This window comes from Scophthalmus maximus, chromosome 1, assembly GCF_022379125.1.
Source record: "Scophthalmus maximus strain ysfricsl-2021 chromosome 1, ASM2237912v1, whole genome shotgun sequence".
In the NCBI taxonomy this organism is placed as follows: Eukaryota; Metazoa; Chordata; class Actinopteri; order Pleuronectiformes; family Scophthalmidae; genus Scophthalmus; species Scophthalmus maximus.
Genome location: NC_061515.1, coordinates 20,552,259 through 20,576,831, shown reverse-complemented (window position 1 = coordinate 20,576,831; position 24,573 = coordinate 20,552,259). Strand labels below are relative to the sequence as shown.

At 44.4% G+C, this 24,573-nt stretch overlaps 1 protein-coding gene across 1 annotated transcript in view; it reads right to left on the bottom strand.

Moving 5' to 3' along the window:
• filip1l (filamin A interacting protein 1-like) overlaps positions 1 to 22,254 on the bottom strand; it is a 60,972-nt gene extending 38,718 nt beyond the window's left edge. The window contains exons 1-4 of the mRNA XM_035625325.2: positions 21,862 to 22,254; positions 1,983 to 2,310; positions 1,589 to 1,762; positions 1,304 to 1,482 (exon numbers count right to left, since the gene is read on the bottom strand). Of these exons, the coding sequence (XP_035481218.1) occupies positions 1,304 to 1,482; positions 1,589 to 1,762; positions 1,983 to 2,300 (671 nt within the window). The 5' untranslated portion in view covers positions 2,301 to 2,310; positions 21,862 to 22,254. The remainder of the gene's footprint in view (positions 1 to 1,303; positions 1,483 to 1,588; positions 1,763 to 1,982; positions 2,311 to 21,861) is intronic.
• Positions 22,255 to 24,573: the final 2,319 nt, after the last annotated feature.

The following is a 24,573-nucleotide window of genomic DNA, read 5'->3' as shown; positions in this document are numbered from 1 at the left end:
ACACACACACACACACACACACACACACACACACACACACATTTCTACTTGCATCAATGGACGTGCGCTAAGTCTGTAACTGCAAAAATACACTCCCATCAACTATTTTCACGGTAATCTGGCATCTTGTTGAACATGCAGTGTGATTGATGCTTCTCGGAGCCATTAGGTTGTTCATTTTTTAATTTACTCTCAGTTCAATAAATCTTTCACCTTTTCTCACGCGGTAATTAGCCCGACCCTGGACATAGGCGTATTTTTCATGGCCGCCTGTCCCTTCCTGACGTGCTCAGTGACAAAGCGCGGGCCGCAGTCCCACGGCGCTCCGGTCCAACTCAAACACACTGCCACGGCTGAAGTGTAATGATGCGATTGTCCCAAATAGGTCACGGGCCGATGTCCAGCTGTGTTTCCTTTGTGAAATTAATTGCTGAGGGTGCGTGTGTGTCTGTGTTTTTATGGACGTGCGTCTATCTGAGTGTGTTGTAGGCAAGCTCAGTATTCACTGTGTGCAGCGTAAATATCTGAGTGCGAGGTAAACTGCAAATTCAAGCAATTCTAATTCCTACGAACTCGGGACAGTTTAGGGAGTTACCACATTACAACACATTATGCAACCACTGCATAAACAGTCTGAAATTTTTTAAGTGTCCTTCATCATGAGCGGCTGCCTTTGAGGCAATGAAATGCAGATTCACTCTGGCTGTGTATTAGTTTTCCAAGCTTATGGTTTCACTCTGGTTCACAAATATCCAGAGTGCACCCATGAAGCCGAGTGGTATAATGTAAATCTTATCTTGTGCAGAGTAGTTCAACAGAAGTTGACAATAAAAGTAAAGGATCTTCTACTCGTCATGTCCCGAAGAAAACTGCTCTTGAGCACGTCACTCTGGTCTCAACATTCTTTCAGTGGCCACTCCATCATCACAAGGTCATGGGAAAAGACAAAATTATTAAAATTATTCAAGTGGCCCTCTGACTCTGGAAAACATGCCGACATGGACTCGTAAAGACGCTCGTACTGCAGGGACAGCGAGGAGATGATGGATATTGCAAGAAAAATAGGAAAGCGGCACTCGCTGTAATTCTTGCGGCCGGTTTGATGCCGCACTTAGCTGCTGAATTCAGGCGTTGACTCCAAAGTGTGTGGCGGCGTGGTCACTTGACAATGTCGCTTCCCTTGTATTGCTCTTCAGCGTGTTGGACCTCAATGGGACACGCAGCACGCGTCACAGTGCTCTCTCCGAGGAAACCAACGCAAATACATTTACGATTGTGATCATCGTTCAACGCACACACTGACCTCTCGCGCTCCTGCTCCAGCAGGTTGGTGAACTCGTCGCTCTTCTTCATGAACTCCCCGTGGTTCTTCTTCTCGTCCTCCAGCTTGTACAGCGCCTGTTTGTGCGACTGCTCCACCATCAGCAGCTGCTCCAGCATCCGCCGATGGGTCTCCTTCTGCTTCTCCACTAACTTGTCCAGCTGTGGTGGGGGGGCAGAAAATCTCAGTCACATCTGGACTGCTGTGTTTGAAGGGTATTTTAGACAACAAATTCTTTTTTTTAACCTAATTGACAGTTGATGTTACCTCTAACATGGGCCTCTCATAAATGTCCTCCTGGAAGCCGTCACATTTCTCCTGGATGGCGTCTCTCTGCAGGGCCTGTAGGACCTTCTGGGGTGTGACGAAGCCATACTTGGCCTCCAGCAGGTCCAGGTCAATTTTCTCCGCCTTCAGAACTGTGATCACCTCATCTCTGGCCTGCAGTCGGGGACGATTATGAATTTGGTTAGATTCAACTTCGTGAACTGTAATTTTGTTTGCTTGAAACCATCAACTACTCTTTTTTTTTACATGCCCACTGAGCCACTGTGTCTGACTATATGTCCCACTGGGGTCAGTGCCATGTGTGCAGGCCTGTCTGCTGCCGTTAAACCCATGTTTGATCACGCTTTTGTGTCACCTCTACAGTTTGGATTACCTGCAGCTCTCCCTCCAGCAGGCTCAGCAGAAAGACGAGGTCATCTCGGGAAAGGTCCCTGCCCTTCTCCCTCCGACCTCCTTTCGTAGCACCACTGCCACTGCCGGTCCCACCGGCACATGTGCTGTTCTTTGCCATGTTATAGTTGCGCTGAACAGTGCCAGTGTCATCCGGCAGTTCGCGATAGCGGCCGCGGCGCTCGGCCCTCCCCGAGGGATCCTCTCGCTCCGCGGATCGCTTGCGTGTGTCCGCCTGCTGCTGCTGCTGCACGAGCTTGGCCTTGGTTATGTCCTCCAGACTGTTGCTGCGGGATCGCATGCTCTTCTACCTGTTGAATTAATGCAATATGAAAAGATAAGAATGTTTTTTTTGTATCCTGCAGTTAAGCAGACACACAATTTGTGTATCTTTGCGTGTCTTTTTCATAATTTATCCTTGCGGTAAATCAGAAACAAAAAAGCCAATGGAATACATAATGTGCCAAATATGAATTCACGTCCTTGACTTTGAAGTACCTAAAAAGAACAAAATACTCTAGATGCTTTTACGCCGTCGTATTTAATCTATCTGTGACGTTTAGTGCATTCCAGGAGTTACTTTGTGATTGGTGAAATGCTTTATTTACTTTTTTGGGCCAGAGAATTTGTGCATTAGTGGGCATGGATGCCATTTTCACTCCACCGTCCTCGGCAGCTTAACTCCTACACAGACTTCCCCTTAAACAAACTCTAGACGCCGGACAATAAGACAACACTGCACCAAACAACACAGTGAGGACAAACACGCAAGGTTCGTCAGCGATAGCAGCAGAAATATTAAAGTCTAATGGAGGGAGTGCAGGTTAACATGAATTCTGTTTGCTGCAATACAAACTGTGCAAATGCAGCCTGTCATCATACTGTAAGCGAGACGTAAACCACACCTGCATCATACATCCAGTTCCACATTTGTCATCTGTACTACTCAGCAACATGTTGTCATTGCCTCCAATATAAGTCACTCGGGGGAATAGAGTCATCATCGCCACGGCGTACCGCCGGCCAAAAAAGGACGATTATGCCGCAAACTCTTTGACAGTGCTGTGGCTTATTTGAGTCCTTTTTTTATTTTGTATGTAAAGAGCCAGCCAAATCAGTCTGCCAGAGGATTACGACACTGGAGCGCTGTGATCGTCTTGTGTACCTAATTTGTCCGTTGTACAGATGTTGATTGGTGGTCTGATATGTTTGGGCCCGGAGAGCGAGCGGAAAAAGGGGTAACATCAGCGGATAGGACTTAGTGAGCTATGAATCAAACGCATTGTGGCGACCAAGGTCTGTTTGGAGTGTACAGTGTGTCTTTGTGGCATCTGGTTTATGAATGGGCCATTGAGTGACTCACTGACTCTCAATCAAACGATGATAAATAGATAAATGCTGTAAGCCGCAAAAGCACTGTAAGCTCCTTTGCCAAGTAATTTATTACTTTTTTCAGCAATAGGTTTGACTAAATAAATATATCCAAAAAGGTAAATCAGAACCAAAAGCATGCTGGGACTCATTTCTGAGTGTTTGATGTAAGCGAGAACAATCTGCCCAAAGGTATTACATCATCATCTATCCGGCTCAAAATGTTTCCGACAAACTGAGTTTAAGAGTTGCAGTTTCAGCTAAAGACGGTGTTTCACAACAATGTACTCCGGTTTATTTTGTCATTCGTTACTTGGCAACACAAAAATAATGATGTCACTATTAATAATAATGTACTCCTGACAATAAACGGCTTCCTGTTAGCTCAGAAGTAGGTGATAGTATGAGCTTTTGTCCACGCTTAAGTAGTTCATTCGTTCAGACCACAGAAGTATTTTTTATTTTAATAGTTCAACAGTCAACTGAAAAATCTGTAAAATTATAAATGAGTTTATAATAATTGAAACTGCTGAGTATTTTAGAAAAAGGTATTATTTCTTTTGGAATTTGTAAAATGTCTTGTGACACTAAAAGAATGTGCCAACAACTCCCTTTAATTTCAACTTCTTGACTACTGAAACCTTATTATTTACTTATGCTACATTATAGTTTTACTGCACTAAAAATCAGAGGTAAATAATGTACTTTTCACTATATTTTAAAGACAATTATTAAGCAGATAAATATGTTGTGGACAAAACTTTGGACAGTGATGAATGATATAGGAAAATCAAATCAAATGCGTAGATTAAACTTCCCCATAGAAAACAGTGTTGGTCAATTCTGGCTCTATGTTGCCTATACAGTATATGTCATTAATATTTGGATGCAGGCCTTTTATTTGTGAGTATTCTTACACTGTGGTTTTGCTTCTTTTTTTTACTTCACAGTAACTACTTCAAAAAGCAGCTCAAAAGTAGAGCAAACCTTGTTAGTCTGAGTTTATAACTACTGCCACTGCCAGTCCGAGGTTCTCTAATGCTAAATGGGATATATATCCTGCATTGGCAGCCACCTACACTTGCCTGTACCTGTGTGCACGCTGTTTCAACTTTTTTTTCCCCCGTTTACTGACCGTCCAATAAAAAGGATAACAAAGTTAAAAATTAGAAAAATAATAGTTTTTCCAAGGCTGCCGCTGAGACACAGATTAAAGTCACGTCTCAGCACTCCGACTGCATTTGCCTGAGACGGTCCAGTTGGAGCTTGGGAACAGCGTGTTGCAGACTCCTGCAGTGTGCGTCCAGCCTCTGTGTGTGAGGCCCTCTGACAGTTGTGAGTAAGAAAGATGGCCGGGTGATTGCATTGTGAACACTCCAGGCATGGCGCCACATGATTCAGAGCTGAGGTAATTCCCTGCTGTCTAACACAGACTCCACATCGACTTACTCAGAGCGCTGGGCTACAGGCGATAGACGGAGCTGCTCAAGGTGTGTGTGCGCACGCTCGCTCCCATGAGCGTGTGTGTGTGCATTTGCAAAGATTTAGGCTATGCGTGGATATGAGGAATATCACCAGATAATCAAACAAACGTGATCAAACTCTGCTCAGCAAACGCACACAGACGCTCACACTGACAAACACGTGCGTTCGAGCTTGAGAGTACAGATTTCGAGCTGAGATCGTTCAACAAAACCAAGGGTTCCAGACGTGTAACGCAGCCCCGCTGGGATTCCTACACGTGTAAGTGACACGTATCTGCAAAATCTCCAGAATGGATCAGAAATATATCACATAGTTCCTAAAACGGTTCAGCGAAGGGACAGGAAAAGAGCTTCACATTGGGTTTGACGTATCTCCCAATCAGTCTTTTGCTCTCATGGTTGAATAATAGGTTGCGCAAAGAGTGTATATGTATCTACTGTGTGGTGATTGATGGTGCTGATTTTCCTGAACTGGGTTATTGGTTACGGGAAACTTTTCAAATTGAAAGCACTGGAATGGTGAGCAAATTTCCAAAAGTGCTGTCCAAAAGAAAATAACTGTAGCTACACTGCTCAAAACACCTTTGAAGATTTGAATCACACCAACTATGCCAAAATTGTGTGTCCCAGAATAATTAGTAGAACATATTGAGCTTTAAAAACTCTCACAGATATTGGTCCAAAATAAACTTTTCCAAACGTGACAAAAACAAGACAAATCATTCCTTTTTATCAAGTCAACGTGATAAACTGATTCCCCTGCAGTTGATTTGATAAAACCTGAGTCAATCCAATTTTTCTTCATTATCAAGTTTTAAGTCCCATCAGCTGCAATCGGTTTTACACCAACACAGTCCAAATCTAAATACAGTCTAAATAGTCTAATCTAAATAGGCTCCGGAAGGCAGCGGTGCCAAATGAAAGCACAGGGGGAAGTTTGGAAATATTCCTTTCAGCCATCCTAGAGGAGGCAAAAAAAAAAAAAAAAACACTGGCTCTGAAAATGCTTGTGTACCCTTGTGTGTGCTCATATTTTCTCCATGACCGTGTTGTGGCGGTGTCGTCAGCTCGGTGAAGGTGTGAAAAAAAGACTGCCAAAACACAGAGTTACAAGTTAATGAGCCTCCCTCTGTAACACAAGACGTCAGGTAACGACGCCAGAGCCGGTTTTATCAGATGAAATCAGACATGAATGAATCTGTCCCGGTGACAGAATGGATATTTGAATTAATTAAAAAGATCCTTTTCCTTGGAACACTGATGTAATCGTCAATATCTCAAATGAGGTCACGGCATTACTGAGCGGCCGTCCCGTAGTGTCGTGTTGGTACCTGTGCTTCCAACGCAATAATAGCGCACCATGATTTCCATCATTAGATGTACTAATAGACGATAACAGCGTGAACGAACAGGTCTGGGGGACATTTGAGAAACTGCCCAGAGATGACTTTACCGCATGCTTTGTCCTCTTACTAATCCCATCCAGCACAGTGTCGGAGCAGCATTGAATAAAAGTCCGGTCATTTCTCATTTTGTTGCTCTGGACCGGTGCCAGGAGGTGAAGCTTTCATTAGCAGGTGCTCAGATCTTATGCAACAGACTTGTTTGGTTTGATAATAAAGGCAACGCGCTGAAAAGAATCAGTCAAGCACAGGCCTATGACTTCCCATGTCAGGTATGCATACATTTATATATATGGGCGTATAACGTGTGTGTGCACACACAGGAGCTTTTGTAGAGGATTGGGGTCGTAGAAAGCAGGAAAAAGCTAAAGAGAGTTCTGAAGTAGGTACGCTATCTTTACCACATTACCTATCGATGGTTAGTACGTCAACGTCTGCTTTTTAGCACTTCAAGTCTAAGACCGCCTGAGGTTCACGTGGTGCTTGGATGTGTAAGGAGAGTTGGATAGACGTAGTCACCGCTTCCAGAAAAGTGAAGCCAATGTGGAAGTGCCCAAAGCCTTTAGTCTCTCAAATGACCAGCAGAGGGCGACTCCATTGGTTGCAAAAATAAGCCAGTCTCTATAGAAGTCTATGAAAACTTCTCACTTGATTTTTAAGGCCAGTAAACATTTTCCTGAGGAGTTTATGGCCTCAAGTGGTTGTGTAAAATCTCCTGCAATACAGCACGATGTTCATTTTGTCAACTAAATGGGGGGATAGTGTTTTCATTATCATCCTAATGCATCCATGATACAGACATGGACATATGTTATGGCAATGCATCCAATAATCACATTGCTATCATGGTTTAAAATTAGCGATATTAATTTAAAAAAAACATAGCTTGCTTATTCATTCATAACTTTTTTTTCTTTTTATTCCTCCTCTCCTGGGGCCCTTCCATTACCTCGTGCTCTCATTAGGCAGCGAGGACAACGTCTGAGGCCAAGAGCAAAGCTGTTACTGGAAACTGTTGGCAGTTTGGACAAGTCTAGCCGGGACCACCAAGGTTTCTCCCAACTAGCTACCAGGTCAAAAGGCTCATTCATTCAAAGGCTTTTTAACGCAATGAACTCACTAAGCCAACCAGCCACCCAGCCAGTCACTAGCTCAGAAACCCCATAAAGTCTGTCTATACTGGCCATCAAGTCATTTTATCACACATCTGAACACTTTGGAAAAGCCATTATGCTTATTATTTGGGGATTTTACAATTGTGAACCTTTTCTGTGACTGTTTGGACTCTGGAAACTGGAACAACAACCTTGCCCCATATGCACATAAAAAAAAAAATCCTTTGCCACATGTTTCCCAAATTTTGTCAATATGCTCTAAAGTACACACTCCCCAGGACACCAGAATCTCTTAAAATGAACACTTAAGCTGAAAAAAAAGAAAGAAAAGAGGATGGCCTCTCGTGATGACTTCACTTTTCATGTGAGCTGGAGGTAAAGCGGAGGGAGGGCCGTTAAAAACAAGAAGGTGAAAGGTGAGGAAACAGGTGTGCTTCTAAAAACTATATCTCTTCAGTCCGCACACACACAGGCAAACGACAGCCCATGTGGACAGTTTGGCATGCGGGCAGTAACCCACAGACACGCACAGAACACATGCATACATGTACACCACCGCTGCTGCCGCGCAGGCACACACAAATCACGGAGTAAATTCCTGCCGCCTGACATCATGCTGCTGTCAGTATGATTGAGGGGAAGAGAAATGCAGATCAAAAGGAAGTAGGGTAAGGGAAGAGAGGAGAGGGGGAGCTGTAGGAGCAGCAGCATATATCCCTTGGAGGATCTGCTGGTCGTCTGCAGCTTAGTGGACACATGAAATCTTCACTCGCTGTAACTTTAAGCATGAACTTTCATGCATGGATTTGCAAACAGCTTTCATATGGGTATGAGTAGATTCTTCAAACTATAAACTCAGATCTTGATCTTCTAGCTGTCATCTAGAAAGCTTATGAGCAAATATCCTTAAAGCATATTAGGACAAAACCTGTGAAGGGGTGGAAATTATATTTTAAACTGAGTTATCAGATTATTATTTTTTCTTCTTCGGCCTTTTTAAATTCTGTGAATAATTGTACAGATACAGCAGCGGCCTTCCTCTCTCCATAACCCACACAATCTGGCCTTGGGCCGTGGCCATGAACAATTGTTAATGCACAGGGGGAAGCTGGTTTTCGTAAAGGGGAAGGTGTGACTAAATCAAATTTAATAATGCTCATTTTCACCGCAGCATGTATTGACTCAGGTCAGTCAGCGTGTCGTCCCGCATCATTACTGGAGGCGGCGGTGAACGGCAGCATGTGAAGTCTGATCCGTGTACAATCAGATCAGGTGTCATTCGTCTCTCACACCGTTAATAAGCTACCGGTCGGGTGTGATGAATGTGAAGTGGCCTCCGTGTACATGGCCGTATAATCTGATATCCGTTTTTTAGAGGAGGAGGATATTCATCTCTTTGTGTCTGACATTTTACTGGCAGGAAGGCTTTTGGATTCAGGTTAATTTTGCAGGCGGTGTGATGCCTGTTTTTTTGTTTTTTTTGTATCGTCCTTTGCAATGACTGTGCCTCACATGCTTGCATATTCATGAAATCAGTAATTCATCCATTTTTCTTAGTACTTTCCTTCTGATTAATGTTGCGGCATCTTCATTGTCATCCATGCAGAGTTTTCACCACCATAATGATATGCACGCATGGCTGCAAGGCCATGCACTGAGCGACGAAAAAAAAGAAAAGAAAAGAGAAATAAAACCAGGAGAAATTCACTGTCCGTGATGATTAAGCTACAAACTTGCAGAGCCAGAGGAGGTCAGGCAGCTCCGCGATGCAAAAATCAACACTTTTTGCTTTGGGCTCGGTGGGAGGTTCACATTTATTTGGCAGGGCAGATTGAAAACATCTTGAAATCAGCTCGATAAGAATGTTGAAAGAGAGTTTGTGTGATACATTTTCTCGTTTTCATGGTGCAGGAGTCGGCTGTTTTGCATTGAGCTATCTCGGTTGCATGGTGGCGGTGACCTCTGTGCACTATACTCATCGGAACCCGTGCATGTAACCGTGCCTTTATGACATGCAGACAGATATACTGTTTGAATGGTTTCAGTAAGACCATTAAGTGGCAATAAATATGTACCGCTAGAGAGCACAGGGATTGTTTTGGAAGAATACAGTGGACTAAAGTGTGTCTCCTCCTGCTGATGTAAATATAATATAGTCCTAGTGTTTTTACTTGTGTTTGAAGTGTTATTAAATGGCGTTGAAGGCATTAGTCGAGCCAACGGCGCCCAAAGAATGATCGTTGGAGAGCAGCATGCGGTGCTGCAAGGGGATTTCATCATCAGGCCACAACAGAGAAATGTATACAAACAGCACGGGTGTTGCTGCAGCAACAGGTAGCCTAGTAGCATCATCCCGCCTCAAGGTCAAATGAGGCGCCATAAAACTGTCGGAGATGTTTCCTGCAAGCATTAGCGCTGCTGGACTGCGGAGCAACAAGAGAAGTGGTCTGGGAATTCCCCGGCGCTGAAGTTGTCCACTGCTCAGGGCACGGGTTGTAATTTCCGCAAATGGGCCACGGCGGAATGCTTGGAGATGACCGGGCAGACCAACAGAGATGTTCCTGCTCACATGCAGTACACGCACACTGTACTGTTATTTGAATCTGTTGCATATATGTCACAGTGACTCGCTGCTGCAGAGCTTACAGCAGCAAAAAATTATTGCATGCACTTTTTTTTCCTGTTCTTTTGTGCATTAATGTTTCCTCTCTGCCAGATGATGCAATCCCAGGAAATCTTTGAGACTGGCCAGAAACTCCTGACACCGCCAGCTTTGCACATTTGCCCGACGTGTCTGACAGGGATCGCGGTCGATTACAACTCGCTACACATTTCTGAATCTGATAATATGTTAAAGGCTCATCACTTTGGCAGGGTCAGTCTTCCAGCTGGAAGTGGAGCAGGGAAATTGACTGCGGGCAAAAAAACACTGAATTGACCTATTCATGCGAGCAATTTCCTACACTGAGCATATCAGGGAAGATATCTCCTCTCATTAATAGTTTACCATCCGCTCTTGCAGGACTTATTTATTGCTTCACAATAAGCAGTTGAAGAGCACCTTTTTTTCACCAGGGGGCGCCATGTTGCATTTAAAATGTAAAAACTAAAAGTTTCAGTGTGCATATATCTCAATAAAGTAATCCCTTACTGTACATGTGAAGTGGCACCAGTTAAAGAAAAACAACCTGAGACAGTTTCTGCTTAGTTTTGACCCAATTACTTAATTATGTTCTTATATCTTATTGTAAGTCGCTTTGGACAAAAGTGTCTGCTAAATGAATGTAATGTAATATAATATATATTTCAAAATAGATATTTGAAGACACATGGACAAAAAATGGTCAAATTAAATCTGCTCATTTTCCCACACAAATAAATCTACAAATTAATTGATATGCAAATATTTTTTTTCTTTTCAAAAGTGTAACTACTGGAAACAAGATGTCGCTTCTTCACCAAAAGATCCATGCAGGTGCACGGATGGTTTCAAACGTCCTTGTTTCATTGTTCATTTCATACTGAAGCATGATTGGCTTTCAAACTCATATTTAACACCCAGAGAAAGTTTTCACATGAAGGTGAGAACAAACATCACTCTGTGCCCATATGTCTTCAGAAATCCCCTCTGAGACACAGTTATGATTTTGAGCTGTGCAAAGTAAACTGCTTTGACTTGAGAGAGATTAACCTTTTTACAGACATGTGTAAACAGAAGTCATTTCAGATGAACCTCAGGACCAGATATGAAACCTCGGGGACGAAGAGAAGAAACTCTCCACACGTTCTGAGCCAAAGCAAACCAATCAATCCTTTTTACGATCTCTGAACATATTTCCGGGTAACGCCACATTAAGTCGCTGACTTTGAGGACAATGGAGGTAATGTGTCCCACGGAGCACGGATGGGGACTCACGCTTCCTCCTGCCAGGTTTACATCTGATGGAGTTTTTCAGTCTGGGAGAAGGGCCAAGTCTAATGTTAAACTATGAACTGTGGCCAAACGTACGTGCACTCGGTCCTGCTCGCTGCACTGAATGTGTAAATGCACGATCAAACACACTAACACACACAGACACACATGCAGTCTGGTTGTTTGTTCGCTTTCTAGCGGCAGTGTTGCCATGAGAATGTCTTCCTCGTGATCTCATGGCTGGCTCCAAATGCTGCATTTTAATTTCACTGTGTGCGTGTGTAGGTGTAACAGTGTACACCGCAAGTTGTCCTGTGCTTGCCAAGGTTTAAAATCTAGGATTTGGAAACAGTAGATTGTCTATCTTGTTTCTATCTTTGAAATCATGGCGTATTCTAGTCACGTAAAATGATCTTGCTGCGCACAATCAATTTTCTAGCTTCTACTATCAATATTACACCTGATTCTTCTTTTACTTTCACCACCAGGATGTTTTCTCAGAAGTATCTATAATCAGACTACATCACAGATATGGGACATAAGAACAGAAATGTGATTGTACTGTGCAAAAGCTGCAAAAGTTTACCTTTTGTTTTGATCATTTTCACATTCAAACTTTCTGCCTAAGTTCACGGTCATCTCGCGGAATTTTTCCTGGTAAGGCAACATCTTAAAAACCACAACCTGATCCCCTGTTCCCCCTCCCGCTCCATCACCCCCCTCCAAAGGGCCCCTTGTGCCCAACATGACAGAGCAGCTCCAGACAGATCCGATGGTAGGATGGTGTGAATAGTTGAAATGGAGTCTCACCACAAGGGCCACCAGGGAAGAAGACGAATCACCCACGAGCCCAAACGTCCTCGCACTGCAATCCCCCTGCCCCGTTAGGATCCCAGACAAACACACACAGACGAACACACGCAGACAAAACCAGCAAGTTCAATGATATGAATCATAAAAATATTTCTCTATTTTAACTAATGGTGTCATCAAAAACCCAGGCTCATGTGACAGCACCCCAATAAGGACTTTTTGTGCCACTTCAGTCAAGCTTATGGGAACTGATTCACGCATAAACACAATTACCAATCATACCGCGGGCTATTTATGAGTCATAAATGTCTCTTTTGGATCAATTACAAGCTTCTTAAGTTGAAACTTTCTGGATTTCAAGGTATTTGGGGCCAATTCTGTGCATCATCTCGGTGTTTTTGTCTTAGTTTTAAGTCTTATTCTGAGGGTGTCTTCGTCTGGAACCTTTGCTGTGTTCAGCCAGCAGAGGGCAGCACTTTTGTATTTTTGGGAGTGGCCTTTTGGAGCTTTTGGACACTGAATGATGCTTCAGCCTTCATAAGCAATGGGTTAGGGTATATAAAGAATCTATGCATATAGAGGAATATAAAGACTAGGTTGGAGGAACATTACCGAACTACATGCCAATTAGTTTGTTTCAAACTGGAGACCCCACTGCTTTAAAGTAACAAGGGGTCCAGATCCTTTTTTTTTGCATCAGTCGTCGACAGCAGATTAAAAAGTCAAAGCGTTCATCGGCTGGTCAGCAGTCTGCCACTTTGTCGGTAATAATTGTGTCTGTGGCCGAACGGTCAAAGAAGTTCATCCAAAACCTAATGTTACAATGATTGTGTCTGAGTATCCGCTGTGTCTGGTCAGCTTTACCCTCTGTGAAGTGACTCAAACAAGCAATGAGTTTATCAGTGACATACAGCAGAAGAGCAGCTATTCTCTTTCATTGTTATCTAAAAAAGTTAGGTAAAAGTAGGAGGAGGATTGACTGTGGTGGATTACAGGGTCAGAGCATCCATCAGCTGGTCCCGCATGCTGTTCCTTTGCCCCGGGCGCGCACGCATGACGCTGTTGACTGGAAGATGAACTCTGCTCCAAGAGGTTGCATTTCCTGTGTCAGTCAAGTTGTCACTGTAAGTGTGTGAAACTCTCTGAATGGGAATTTGAAGAATAATATCCGACTACTGTCACTGCCCTTAAAACAGGAACCAGGACAGTGTGATAGTACCCCCGTTGTGATATACTGATTAAGGTGTAAAACGTTGAGCTTTGACAATTTAATTTTTGTATTCAGATGCCCTTTTGGTGCATGTGATTATGCACAATTCTACTCCTCCGACATTGGAGAGCTTAGCTCTGCTCTGATCAAATGAGCCGAGCTTCCAAGTCTGCTTCTAAGGGATTCGTTCCTAAACGTATCTTCGTCTTTGCACAATTCGCCTTTTCCCCCCCTAAACTATTAAAGCACGGAAAAAGCTCCGTGTCAGTCTGGCACGCACACTATGATATTTTTCCCTTGTGTAGAAGAACAATGGATTTGCAGTAACCTGTCTTGTCAGCGTCAATCTTCACATTGTGATGATCTGTTTTATATCCTTTATATCCTTGTTTTTATGAATTGTGTTATTGTGTGTTTATGTCTGCCTGGTTATGAATATGATATTGGTCTGTCTGTGGTGATGATGTTAGGTCCTGGTCTGTGTTCACCTGCCCAGGGACTGAAGATGAAAGATGAGCTGGGAGCTGAATCTGGCACAAAGCATCTTTTTTAAGATGTTTGTATTTTATACACGGTCCCTTATATAAATCAATTTATCAATGAAACAATTAAATAAAACCCATTTTACATTACAGTTACATTTTGCATTGAATCTTTTTTATTTTATTTTAAATTTATCCTGAACTGCACCGACTCTCGGAGGCGTGAGAGAAAAGAACTCTCCCTAAAATATCAAGTCATAAAATGGGGCAGAAATATTTTGCTAATGCCCATTATCTCCCCAGTTAATGCCCCCCGCTTTCTCTCGCCTGTAATCCAAACTGACCAGCAGGCGACAAACCCCCGGGGCTAAAGTTAGAGGTCATCCAACCCCCTGCACAGTCGAGGCAAGGGGAAGGGAAGGAGTGCCGACTGGTGTTGGACTGGACCACGTCCTGCTGAGGAAGTGCACTGTACTCTGCTGCATTTATCCTCCAGCAGCCCAGGTTTTAATTTATCAGGTGTTAGGTACTTTCCACCTCTCGGCTTAAATCACAAAGCAGCGCAGGCTTTTAATTGAGTTGCCGCATATGTGTCCTATATTCAATTAACAAAATGTTTTAAATGAGCGTCGCCGGGAAATTCAAAGCTGCCACTTTTTTGCGGCGGTATGTGAGCATGGTGTTAAGAAGAGGTCTGAGTCAGCAAGTCTCCATCACCTCCTGCAGCTTGAACACACCCGTCTGAGGAAGTAGAGACTCAAATATGATTTCTGGATGACAAAGTCTTTAGAGGGTGCTGTGTGCGGCTTGTTCAGTGTGCATCGTTCAAAACATGTTGTATTTACTGTAGACACGACTCCATGTGTGTGCCCTCATTTGAAACTATACATGGATGACATTTTTGTCCTTGAACTTTTGTCCTTAAATACACAGAAGACTTCTGATCCGTTTTGCAATAAACCTGTTCGATGCTGAATCCACATTACCGACACAGCTTTACTTATGATTAATAATAAGTAAATGCAGCAATGCACAACGAATACAATTACTTTATTGGCAGAGGTATGCAGTGTCTTTCATACTCATTGTGCTTTATGATGCATAACTTTGTCACTATCCTGAGGTGAACACACTACATACTCACATCCCACTTGGTATTAGCACGCAAAATGTGATTGGGACATAGTTAAAAATCCCTTAATGGCTCTCTTTGTGCATACAACTTCCATTTTTTTAACTTAAGAAATGAGCAAACGATAAATGATAACTAAATGTACCAAATTTGTTTTGGTTCCTTCAGTCTTTCCCAGTTCCCCAGAAGTCTCCCCATGAAGCTGCCTGGTGTGTGATGTAATGTGTGATAAAATGTAAGTGACTTTATGACTAACTTAATAATATTAAGTCCTTGTGGGGTCTTATTTACCGGGTGTTTTCACTTTCAATTTGATTATCAATTTGATTATCAATTTTATTGTCATTACCTCCACCCGTCTTCAAATATTGAAAACACCTTTACTGTTAGAGTAACCGAAAAGAAAAATTTTGGGGGCAGCATAATCAATCTGTAAACACAATGCTGCAATTATCGCCTTCTGAGCTGATACGGATAAAGTGTTACTGTAGCAAAGCAGCTGGTTATTTACACATCCAGTAGCTATAGAGCGACGTCGTCATTCATTCGTGCTCATGTTTCCTGTGGACAGATGCATGGGTGTCTGTTTTGGAAGACTATAAACTATGATCCAACCAAAATGGACCTAATCAGAGAGAAGCACCAAATCAAAACCCCAAACAGGACCGTCTACGATATGTCAGTTAACAAAGCATTTGCCTGGGGAATCACTGTAAAGCACAAGAGATGGAATTTTATCCCAAGGTAAGCCCACCCTCATGTGCAGTTTTCTCGCTCTTTCTTTAGCTTTGTTAATATTCAGTTGCTGTACTACTTCCAAACAGCAGACCAGCATTTTTCTCAGTGAGCTGAGTCATGTTTTCTTTTTCACACACACACACACACACACACACACACACACACACACACACACACACACACACACACACACTGAGTATCGGTGCATTGCGTGGTACCACGTTACACCATGAGTCATGGCAACAGAGTCAACATCAGGTGGGAAATAAGTTCTCCTTCAGGGCAGCACCTTCAGAATGAATGCTTTTTGGAGCTGACAGCTGAGTCTCTGTATCTCGGCCTTGCCGCAAAACCCAAGATTCAGGTCGAAAGATGAAAAGGGGCGAAGAGAGAGGACGCAAGGTTGTTTTTGAAAGGAAAAGATGAGCTGCCCAAAGCTGCAGTTGATCTTATTGGTGCTTTGGCCCCCTGCGCTGCTTATGAGTCATCTTGACAGATGGGTGTAATGTACATTACATTCACTGTGTAGACTCTATGTGCTGTCGAGCTGTGGGCCTCATCCCATTCTGACACTGCAGCCGTCCCGACTGAACGCCCACTCAAGACAAATCTGTTTAACTGTCACAGGAGGCGACAGTGACATTTCTCACCGCTGTAACGCTCCTGTCCTTCCCACCTCTGCTCCTCTTTGCCCTCAACCATTGCCTCGTCTCTCCAAAGTAAGAGGGACGGGGGAAAATGTTAGCGGGTCGTCAGAAAATAGCCCCGATAATTGGCCGTGTCGTTTAGAGATGCAGAGGCCTCGCAAAGTCACAGAGCCACGCTAAGCCATCCCAACTCAGCTGAGTCCGTCTCTATAGCGACGGCAAACAGAAGGGGGGAAACAATGGAGGCGCGGGCTCAAAGATGAGCCTTCGCTGCAGGTCTCCTCTGTGTGGGGTTTTTTTGTTGTTTTTTTTGTCCCGTGGCACATATTTAGCACCCGACTGCCACCTGTGTCGCCTTATCCAATCATGTTGCATATGCCAGGAATTTCACGACTGGTGGGTAGACAATGGAGGAATAGCAACGAGGTGAAAGCTGGCTCACGTCGTGGTTTTGCATGACGCAGAACTGTGTTGAGATTTGATTTACACAATTTGTGGCAGCAAATCAAGCTAAGCTAAGCCGTACTTGTGGAGAACAAGCCGCTTTTTCGCAGAATTTAGCAAACCTGTCAATTTTGATTTTGTTTAATCACATTTAATAACAACATGTTAGCTGTTGATACTTATGTTAGATGATTTTACTTCCCATCAAGGTTTTGCCAACAGAATAAAGAGGCGACATGGACAACTGAATAAATGTCACTTTACCATAAATTGATAATATTTAAATGCCAAATCTTTCTTTTAAAGAATGCATGTAGAGAAGAACTCTAGCATGGCTGCCAAGAGCCGCCTCGGACATCATTGTCCGCATGGCCGTGACGGCGTTTTGCTGCATCATGGAAAGCACCGGTCCTGTCAAACAGCCCGGCGGCGGAATGCGACTTCAGTGGACCCTCGCTGTATATTTAACACTGACACTGAATAAAAAAAAACGTGGCGACAAATCCAGGCAATGTACATGTCTTACCGTAATAGCACCAGGAAATAAAAAGACAGCTAGGGTTTAAAATGTCTTCTGCTAATGAATATTTTCTGATAACAAGTTGCTACTTGCTACTAATTATTATCGAGTGGGTTGGCATAAGAAACAAGTTGTCAGTTACATGCAGTATGATAAGCACATATATGTTGTCCATCTATTAATGGATTGTTCATGTCGTAGCACATGGGAGTTATTCCACCACCCTTTTTTTTTTCTTTTGCAGTCCAGATATGTCCAGTATTCCGAATATGAATTAAAATTTTTGGCTCACATGGATCATGTTGGATTTTTCTGCTCGGTGGTCGAGTTGGTCGTCTTTATTAAACTTCCGCTCTTATTTTCATAATTTTTATTTTCATTTAATTAGTCTGGTCTTAAAAGTCTTACTGTTCACACCAAGATTTTAAAGTATCCAGATCATAATTATAAGGCATCAACCTCTCCTACCATTACAGCAATGTTTGCCACAGAAACGACGCCGGCCTGCAAATGCCTGTAGCACATTTTCTTTTTGGAAAAAAAGGCTGAAATGTTTGCTCATTTTACCATCTCCTCCTTCTTCTGATATTCTCACAGTTGACTCTTTTCCTTTTTTCGTTTGACTCGTCACATCGTGTCATGTCTCGTGTGGGCCTGGGAAAATGGCAAATTGAGAAATAATGTGAGCCTTGTTTCAAACATACATCTACAAAGCGTTATCAGATTTGACACAGATCACAGTCAACTTTTTAAGCCACTTCAAACATTGATCTGTGTGCTTTTTGCAGCTTTTTCAATTTCACCATGTTAAATTTCCACACATGATCACTGCCTCCAGCTATCATTCCCCTGCTGATGGCTTTTAATGCCGCGCCGGCAGCCATCCATCACTAATGCTCGGTGGTGCACTGATCCCATCAAGTGAGCAACCACAGAGTTGAGCAGTGACTGTGTCTGTGGCACCACATCACACCGTAACGGCTCGGGCCAGCACAGGCTTAAATGTACGGATGTGGATTATATTATTTAGGCTCCTGGAGGCGAGCTGTTTCTGTTGAGATGCACCTGGGGGTCATCAATAAGATCCAACATAAAGATAATCGAACGACTCTCTCTCCAATGTGTTTTATAAAAATGATACATTAAAGATTGACATCCTGAGCGAACGGGTTGAGCTGAAAACATATTTTCGGACGCTGTATTCCTTTCTACACCTTAAAACAAAGTGCTACCAGCCTTTCTTCCTTTCCCATTTTTACAGCCGCCCATCCCTGGACCTTTTCTGTTTGTGTGTCTTCACTGGCTCACATGGGAACTGCCTCCAGCTGATCTCTCAGTGCCCGCCCCGCCGTACAAACTGATCTCAGCTGACTTATTTTGACTCCACTTGGCAGCGGCGGGCTGCAGGTCAGGCAAGCGAGTAGATAGCCGGAGACTAATGTTGGACAACACCGGGCGTTTCTCTCGCTCAGTATATATAGTACTCTTTTCCCAGAGCCCAGGGTGTTTGGTATTCTGCGTGAGAAACTGGACCCCAGCGATTGAAACAAGTCAGCATGTGTCCCTCAATCTGCACTCTTCGTGGACTGGCCGACCCCACCTCCACCACTCATCGCTTGAAAGCTGCAGCCACACTAATCTACACTAAACTCCACAAAGTTTTCCTAAAATTCTTAAAACTTCTGGCTGGTGGCATCTGAATTATTAAGTTTCATTTGAAACAAAACAGCTGATCTCATCCACACGGCTCAGGAATTCTGATTTACCTTGAGCCGGGTTGCATTACTTCATTGATTCCTATTGGGAATCACACACCCGCGAGCCTATGGTGGATATGAGGAGCCGCCACACGTCAGCCACACGTCAGCCACACGTCAGCCACACGGAATGACAGTTACGACCCATGAACTTCTCACCGTCCATCTCCTCATATTATGTGACAGGGCGATGTGTCAAGACATGATAGGGAGATGAGAACAATAAACTGTGGCTGAGGTGTAATCAATGCTTGATCTGCTTTCAAGGGCTGATCAAGGCGAGACCTGCCTTGATTCTTTCACACACTCTCACCCTGGCGTGGAACGCACCGCTAAGCTCCCCCACTAATGATGAATCATGCGCCTTCGTCAAAGCCTCCGGGCCGGGCCCGTCTAATCCGACCTCCAGCTGGTGAAGCTCAAGGTGCGAGGAGGTTTGCCTTAAATGTGTGTGTGATGTCTAATGATCTCTGCCCCACTACCCTCAAACTGTCAATCACGCTGAAAGAGAAGGAGTTTGAGGCTCAGGTGCATCAACGTCGATGCAGTGATTCAACTACACGCACTCCTAAAATGCGGCGGCGTCCAACGCTGATGCCACGACAGAGGTTGCGTACTGTTTGCCGATGAGTTGTTGCCAGTTCGGCCAAACAATGATATCACCGCGTTTCATTTGAGAGGCGTAAAGATATTAACCTGTTAATCAGTAAACAGCTGTTACTTCTGTTTGTACAGTGGCTTGTGCAGAGCAGGGACAAGGTCTTCCAGGAATTGTACGCCTGTTACACACAATGTGCACATTCACGCGAGAAGATCAATTCTGCCTCCTGGGGACGGTAAAAACGTTATAGATATTTTAACAGGAAAGCGACACAGGCAGGATTTCAGTCGGTCAGTCCGACTGTGAACAGACGGTCAGATGTGTTTGTGAGAGAGCGAGTGAAGGAGTGACAGCGGGGCAAAAGAGCGCCGCACACAGCTCTACAATGAAGCAAAGAAAGATGTCTTTTGTGTTGTTTGGAAATGTTTGTATTATGAAACTGTGGAAGGACAAATATACTGTTGTAGATGTAATGTATATTAAGTAGCCTATATACAACCTGTGTGCAGGGTATGCAATGGCCCATGATGCTTTTCAATTGAACTGGATGAATCCGGAACAAACATAAGAAATATGGGGATCTTGTACGTGCATCCCCATCATCCAGTGCTGCGACATCACAGTAGATGCCTTCACGGACAATGCAGCCGACGAAACTGTCAAGCTCCACTTAGACTCAAATGACCCACACAAAACGAACGCCATTCACCTTCAACTTGCTGATCAATCTGTTTTGGCCCTTGTTGTCTGGTGGCAGATTACAAGCGCCAGAAGGCCGTGGCTCTCCGCCCCGCTGCTGTACGCGCTTAAACAGATTAACCTGTCACTTCCCGGCACATGCCAAATCCCAAGCCTTTTAAAGCTGCATCTGGAGCGTGCCGGGGCGTCCTTCTGTCAGCACACATATTTACTCACTGTACGGAGGTTTGTGGAAGTTGAAAGGGTTTCAACACCTGTTGATTGTTTTTAACGTTTATTGAAGTCTATTTAAAAGCAAAGCCAAATGGGCCATCAGTTGCTCATGCAGCATTTAATGCAGCTATAGGTTTTATTTTTATTCATAGCCTAATAATTCATGCTTGTGATCTTTGAGAGCCATGCTTAATCCTTGTCTTGGTAACATCTCCCTTTTACTGTGCTGACCACCACATACCAGCACATAATCAAACTACAGATGCCAGCGCAGGACATCCTCTCTGAGCCCGTGATGATAGCATGTTCTTTTAATGTTTTTTTTTTAATTTAACATCTGCGTCTGAGTTTCATAGAAAACGCTATAGGCCTGACATTTGACTGTTGTCTCTCTCTCTCCCACTCCTCTCAGTATGTTTCCAAACTGAGACATGAGTGCCGGCCTGGTAACTCGACCCCCTCCCCTCCCCTCCCCTCCTTACACGTCCTCCCTGCACTTGGGTTCTGTATGACACTGTTGCGGGTTCTCATGGACACGCTGCCCTTTGAAAATTCCCCCGGCTGCAGCCACGGGGTGACTCCGGGGGTGACTCCGGGTGTCCACTCAGGACAGTGTCACTGCACAGGAGCTTCGATGTGCTTGGAAAAACTGACATATTGACCACCTCCAGGGCGATATTCTCTTTGGCCCTCATCGGCCAATTAAATTGGATAGCCTGGGTAATTTTCGGCAAATTAAGAACAATTAGGCTTGTTTCATTGCAATCAAAATGAAACGGAGATCTTTTTATCTCCTGTCCATTAATTTCAATCCAATTAGATTAAATTGAGATCAGCAGACATTCCCTCTGACCCACACTCCGGTTGTCTCACCCCTCTGGTCTCTAATCTCTCTATCTGTCTTATTAGCAATAATCTTGCTGAAAAGCTGCCATCGCGAAGATTAGGTCCCACTCTCTAAGTGTTTCTGCAAATTCACTCTACTTAAACATTTCCGTGCATCTCTGATTCAAGCTTTAATCCACAATAATTCAATCTAGCAGTATCTTTGAAGATATAGAATATACGTGGAATCCAGAAAGCTAGATAAGGAAAATATGTCACCGAATATATAGATTTTACCTCTTTGTTATGCATTCGCCGAGAATTTCAATATTTTACCAGAAAGGTGAGACCCCCGCACAGTCACACTGACATGCATCCGATCCTTTCACATTTGCATATTTGCCTCCAAATGAAAGAGAGGAACATTGGATCTGTCAGGGTCTGACCCACACACACACACACACACACACACTCTCCAAGCCAAGCCAGTCTTACCCCTCGCAGCGACGCTTAAGCCCACTGTGCTGTTGTGCCTCTGCAGTGCCACTGGCTGTGCCGTCAGCCTGCCGCCCGCCGCCTCAGATGAAGCTTTATCCTCAGTGTGAATATTTTGCTCTGCTCTCCTCCCCGATGGCGAGCGTCCCTTTTCTCTCTCCTATCGCGTCCTCAGCTGGCCTTGTACAATCCAAGTGGTTGAGAGGAGCGACTCCTGACAGACTGAGGGAGCTGCTGCTGCTGCTGCTGTTGTGTGTGTGTGTGTGTGTGTGCATGTGTGTGTGTGATGATGATGATGATGTCTGTGGCTGGGGACTATGAAGACCGACCGTTTGTGTGTGTGTGTGTGTGTGTGTGTGTGTCTTGTGAGTGTGTGCGTGTGTGTGTGTGTGTGTGAGAGAGAGAGAGAAGGGGGGTAGCAGAGAGGGAGAGACAGGACCTGCCGTGCAGATATCAGCCCTGTTGCGGTTAATTTTAACTCCACCCTCCCTCCTGACACCTTGAGCCACGGCTGCCCTCCCTCTCCAACACACACACACACACACACACACACACACACACAGAGCTCTGATGGTACCATATGGCTCTTGACAGAAGACTGAGACCTGGAGAGTCGGTGACTGTCGCTGAGGAGAGATAGGGGGTGTGCGATGGCAGCAGAAACACTTAGAGAGGAATTTTGGTATTTTTCAATACAAAAAAAAAGTTAGTGGGAAAAATAAAGAACAGATTACAACGATGCTACTGTGTTTACCCTGCAGTGCACTGTTTGCATTTGTGACCAATATGCACACAACACACTGCCTGATGCGTGCGCTTGCTCGCGTGATGCATCAAGAACGTGTTCTTGGTCGTTTTGATATTGAAAGTGGAATCCTCCGATTTTACCCAAACCCAGATTATGAAGTTTTACTTTCCCATGACCTTTAAAGGGCCCATATTATGCCCCCTTTTACACAAGTTACATTGGTTTTCAGGTGTGTGCACTACATGTCTTTGCCATTCCATGTCAAAACACCTCAAGGATCAAGCCACACAGCACCCTCCTCTTTCTGTATAAACAGCCCTGTGAGACTATGGTCGATTCCAGCGCTTTCCTGCTCACTCCTCGCCCCCCTCCCTTCGTGTTCCGCCTCGCTCCTCCTCGCTCCGCCCCGGGTCTGCTGCGCAACTACGGCGTTGCGCTGCCACAACAGTCGCACGTAACAAGGCACATACACAACGTCGAGACCCGGGAGGCTCAGCGAACACGTTCTCCATAATTACACACAGAGCACAAGGGGCTGGGCGATAGAACGTTAGCCGCGAAACGCGAGGTCCGCCGGCAGTCGCAAGCCGGCAGCCGGGAGCCAGCAGCCGCGAGGTCCGCCGGCAGCCGCGAAACGGGAGGTCCGCCGGCAGCCGCGAGAAAATTATGCCGTAGACGCGATCTGTTTTTCTGCACTTCAAGGGGGGAGGTGCTGCTCAGGTTGGGGGCGTGGTCGCCCCAGTAGCAGGAGTCAACTTTCGTCACTTGACGCCCGGGCTGTGAATGGCTCGTTTACAGACCGTCTGCACGATCAACTCAAACCACGAATCAACGACTCATTGTTTTATTTTCATTCTCTGTGGCCTGGCAGACACCCCAGATAACCAAATATACGTGGAGGCGGCTGAAAAGGTGCCTGGAGCATAATATGGCCCCTTTAAACGCTCAATTATGTTGTTTTTTTTAAAATGAGTGGTGTTCTTCTTTAACAAAGCCCCCTCAGGTCTTTTTCACCTTGGAGCAGGATGAGGTGACTCCAAAAATAGGTACCTGACTCTACAGTAGGTGCCAACGCTGCGGTCGGTGTCAAAAACTGGGCTACTTGCTGATGCAGTCTGAGGCAGGAGGGTCACAGACGGTTGAGTCACAGCACTCCCTCAGCAGACGTCACAGCGGTGATACGATTATGGGCATTTTTCGGCTCTAGGTGAAACTGCTTTTAAAACAAATTTTTCAAAGTCTGCTTCTTTCTGAGCGAGAAGAATATCAGAGCGAGGTAGCCAAGTAAAGGCTGACCTGTTGATATGCGTGAATGTGTCTTCCTGTATGTGTGTGTGTGTTGGTGGGTGTGTGCATGACCCCAATTGCGTCGAGACCCCAGCTGTCCATGGTTCCTCTTCCTGACACACTGCCAACTCCCCGTTCTTTCTTTCACCTGTATTTACCCAGGTGTGTGTGTGTGTGTATGTGTGTGTGTGTGGCAATAAGATCACTTTTGACTTGCACTGTATTTAGATAAAATCGTCTGCAGAATGCAATCATGCAAAATTTAGAATTTGAATGTTTATTGTTACTTAATCTGCTAGATTATTTTCCTAAATCCAATTTGTCTACTGTCAGAAAAAAAAATTGTCAGACAGATTGGTATAGAATGACTGATGCTTGCAGGTGTCTGCAGTTGGTAATCCAGATTACCAAACATGTAAACCTTTGTGTCTACGTCATTTTACGTTGAAGGCTTGTACATGAAAAGTGCATTCGGTGCAGAGCAGTGTGTGGGTACGGGAAACATCTCAGAGCTCTCAGTCGGGTAGGAGAGAGCGGGGTGATTCGGTGAGGAGAAAATGATTTCAGATACTTGTTTGAAGAAAAAAGATCACTGAGTTTTCAGCCAGTGGAATTTGGGAAGTGACTCAGCTGTTCTGACTACAGTTTTTTTTTTTTAATTGCGTGCACAGTGTGGT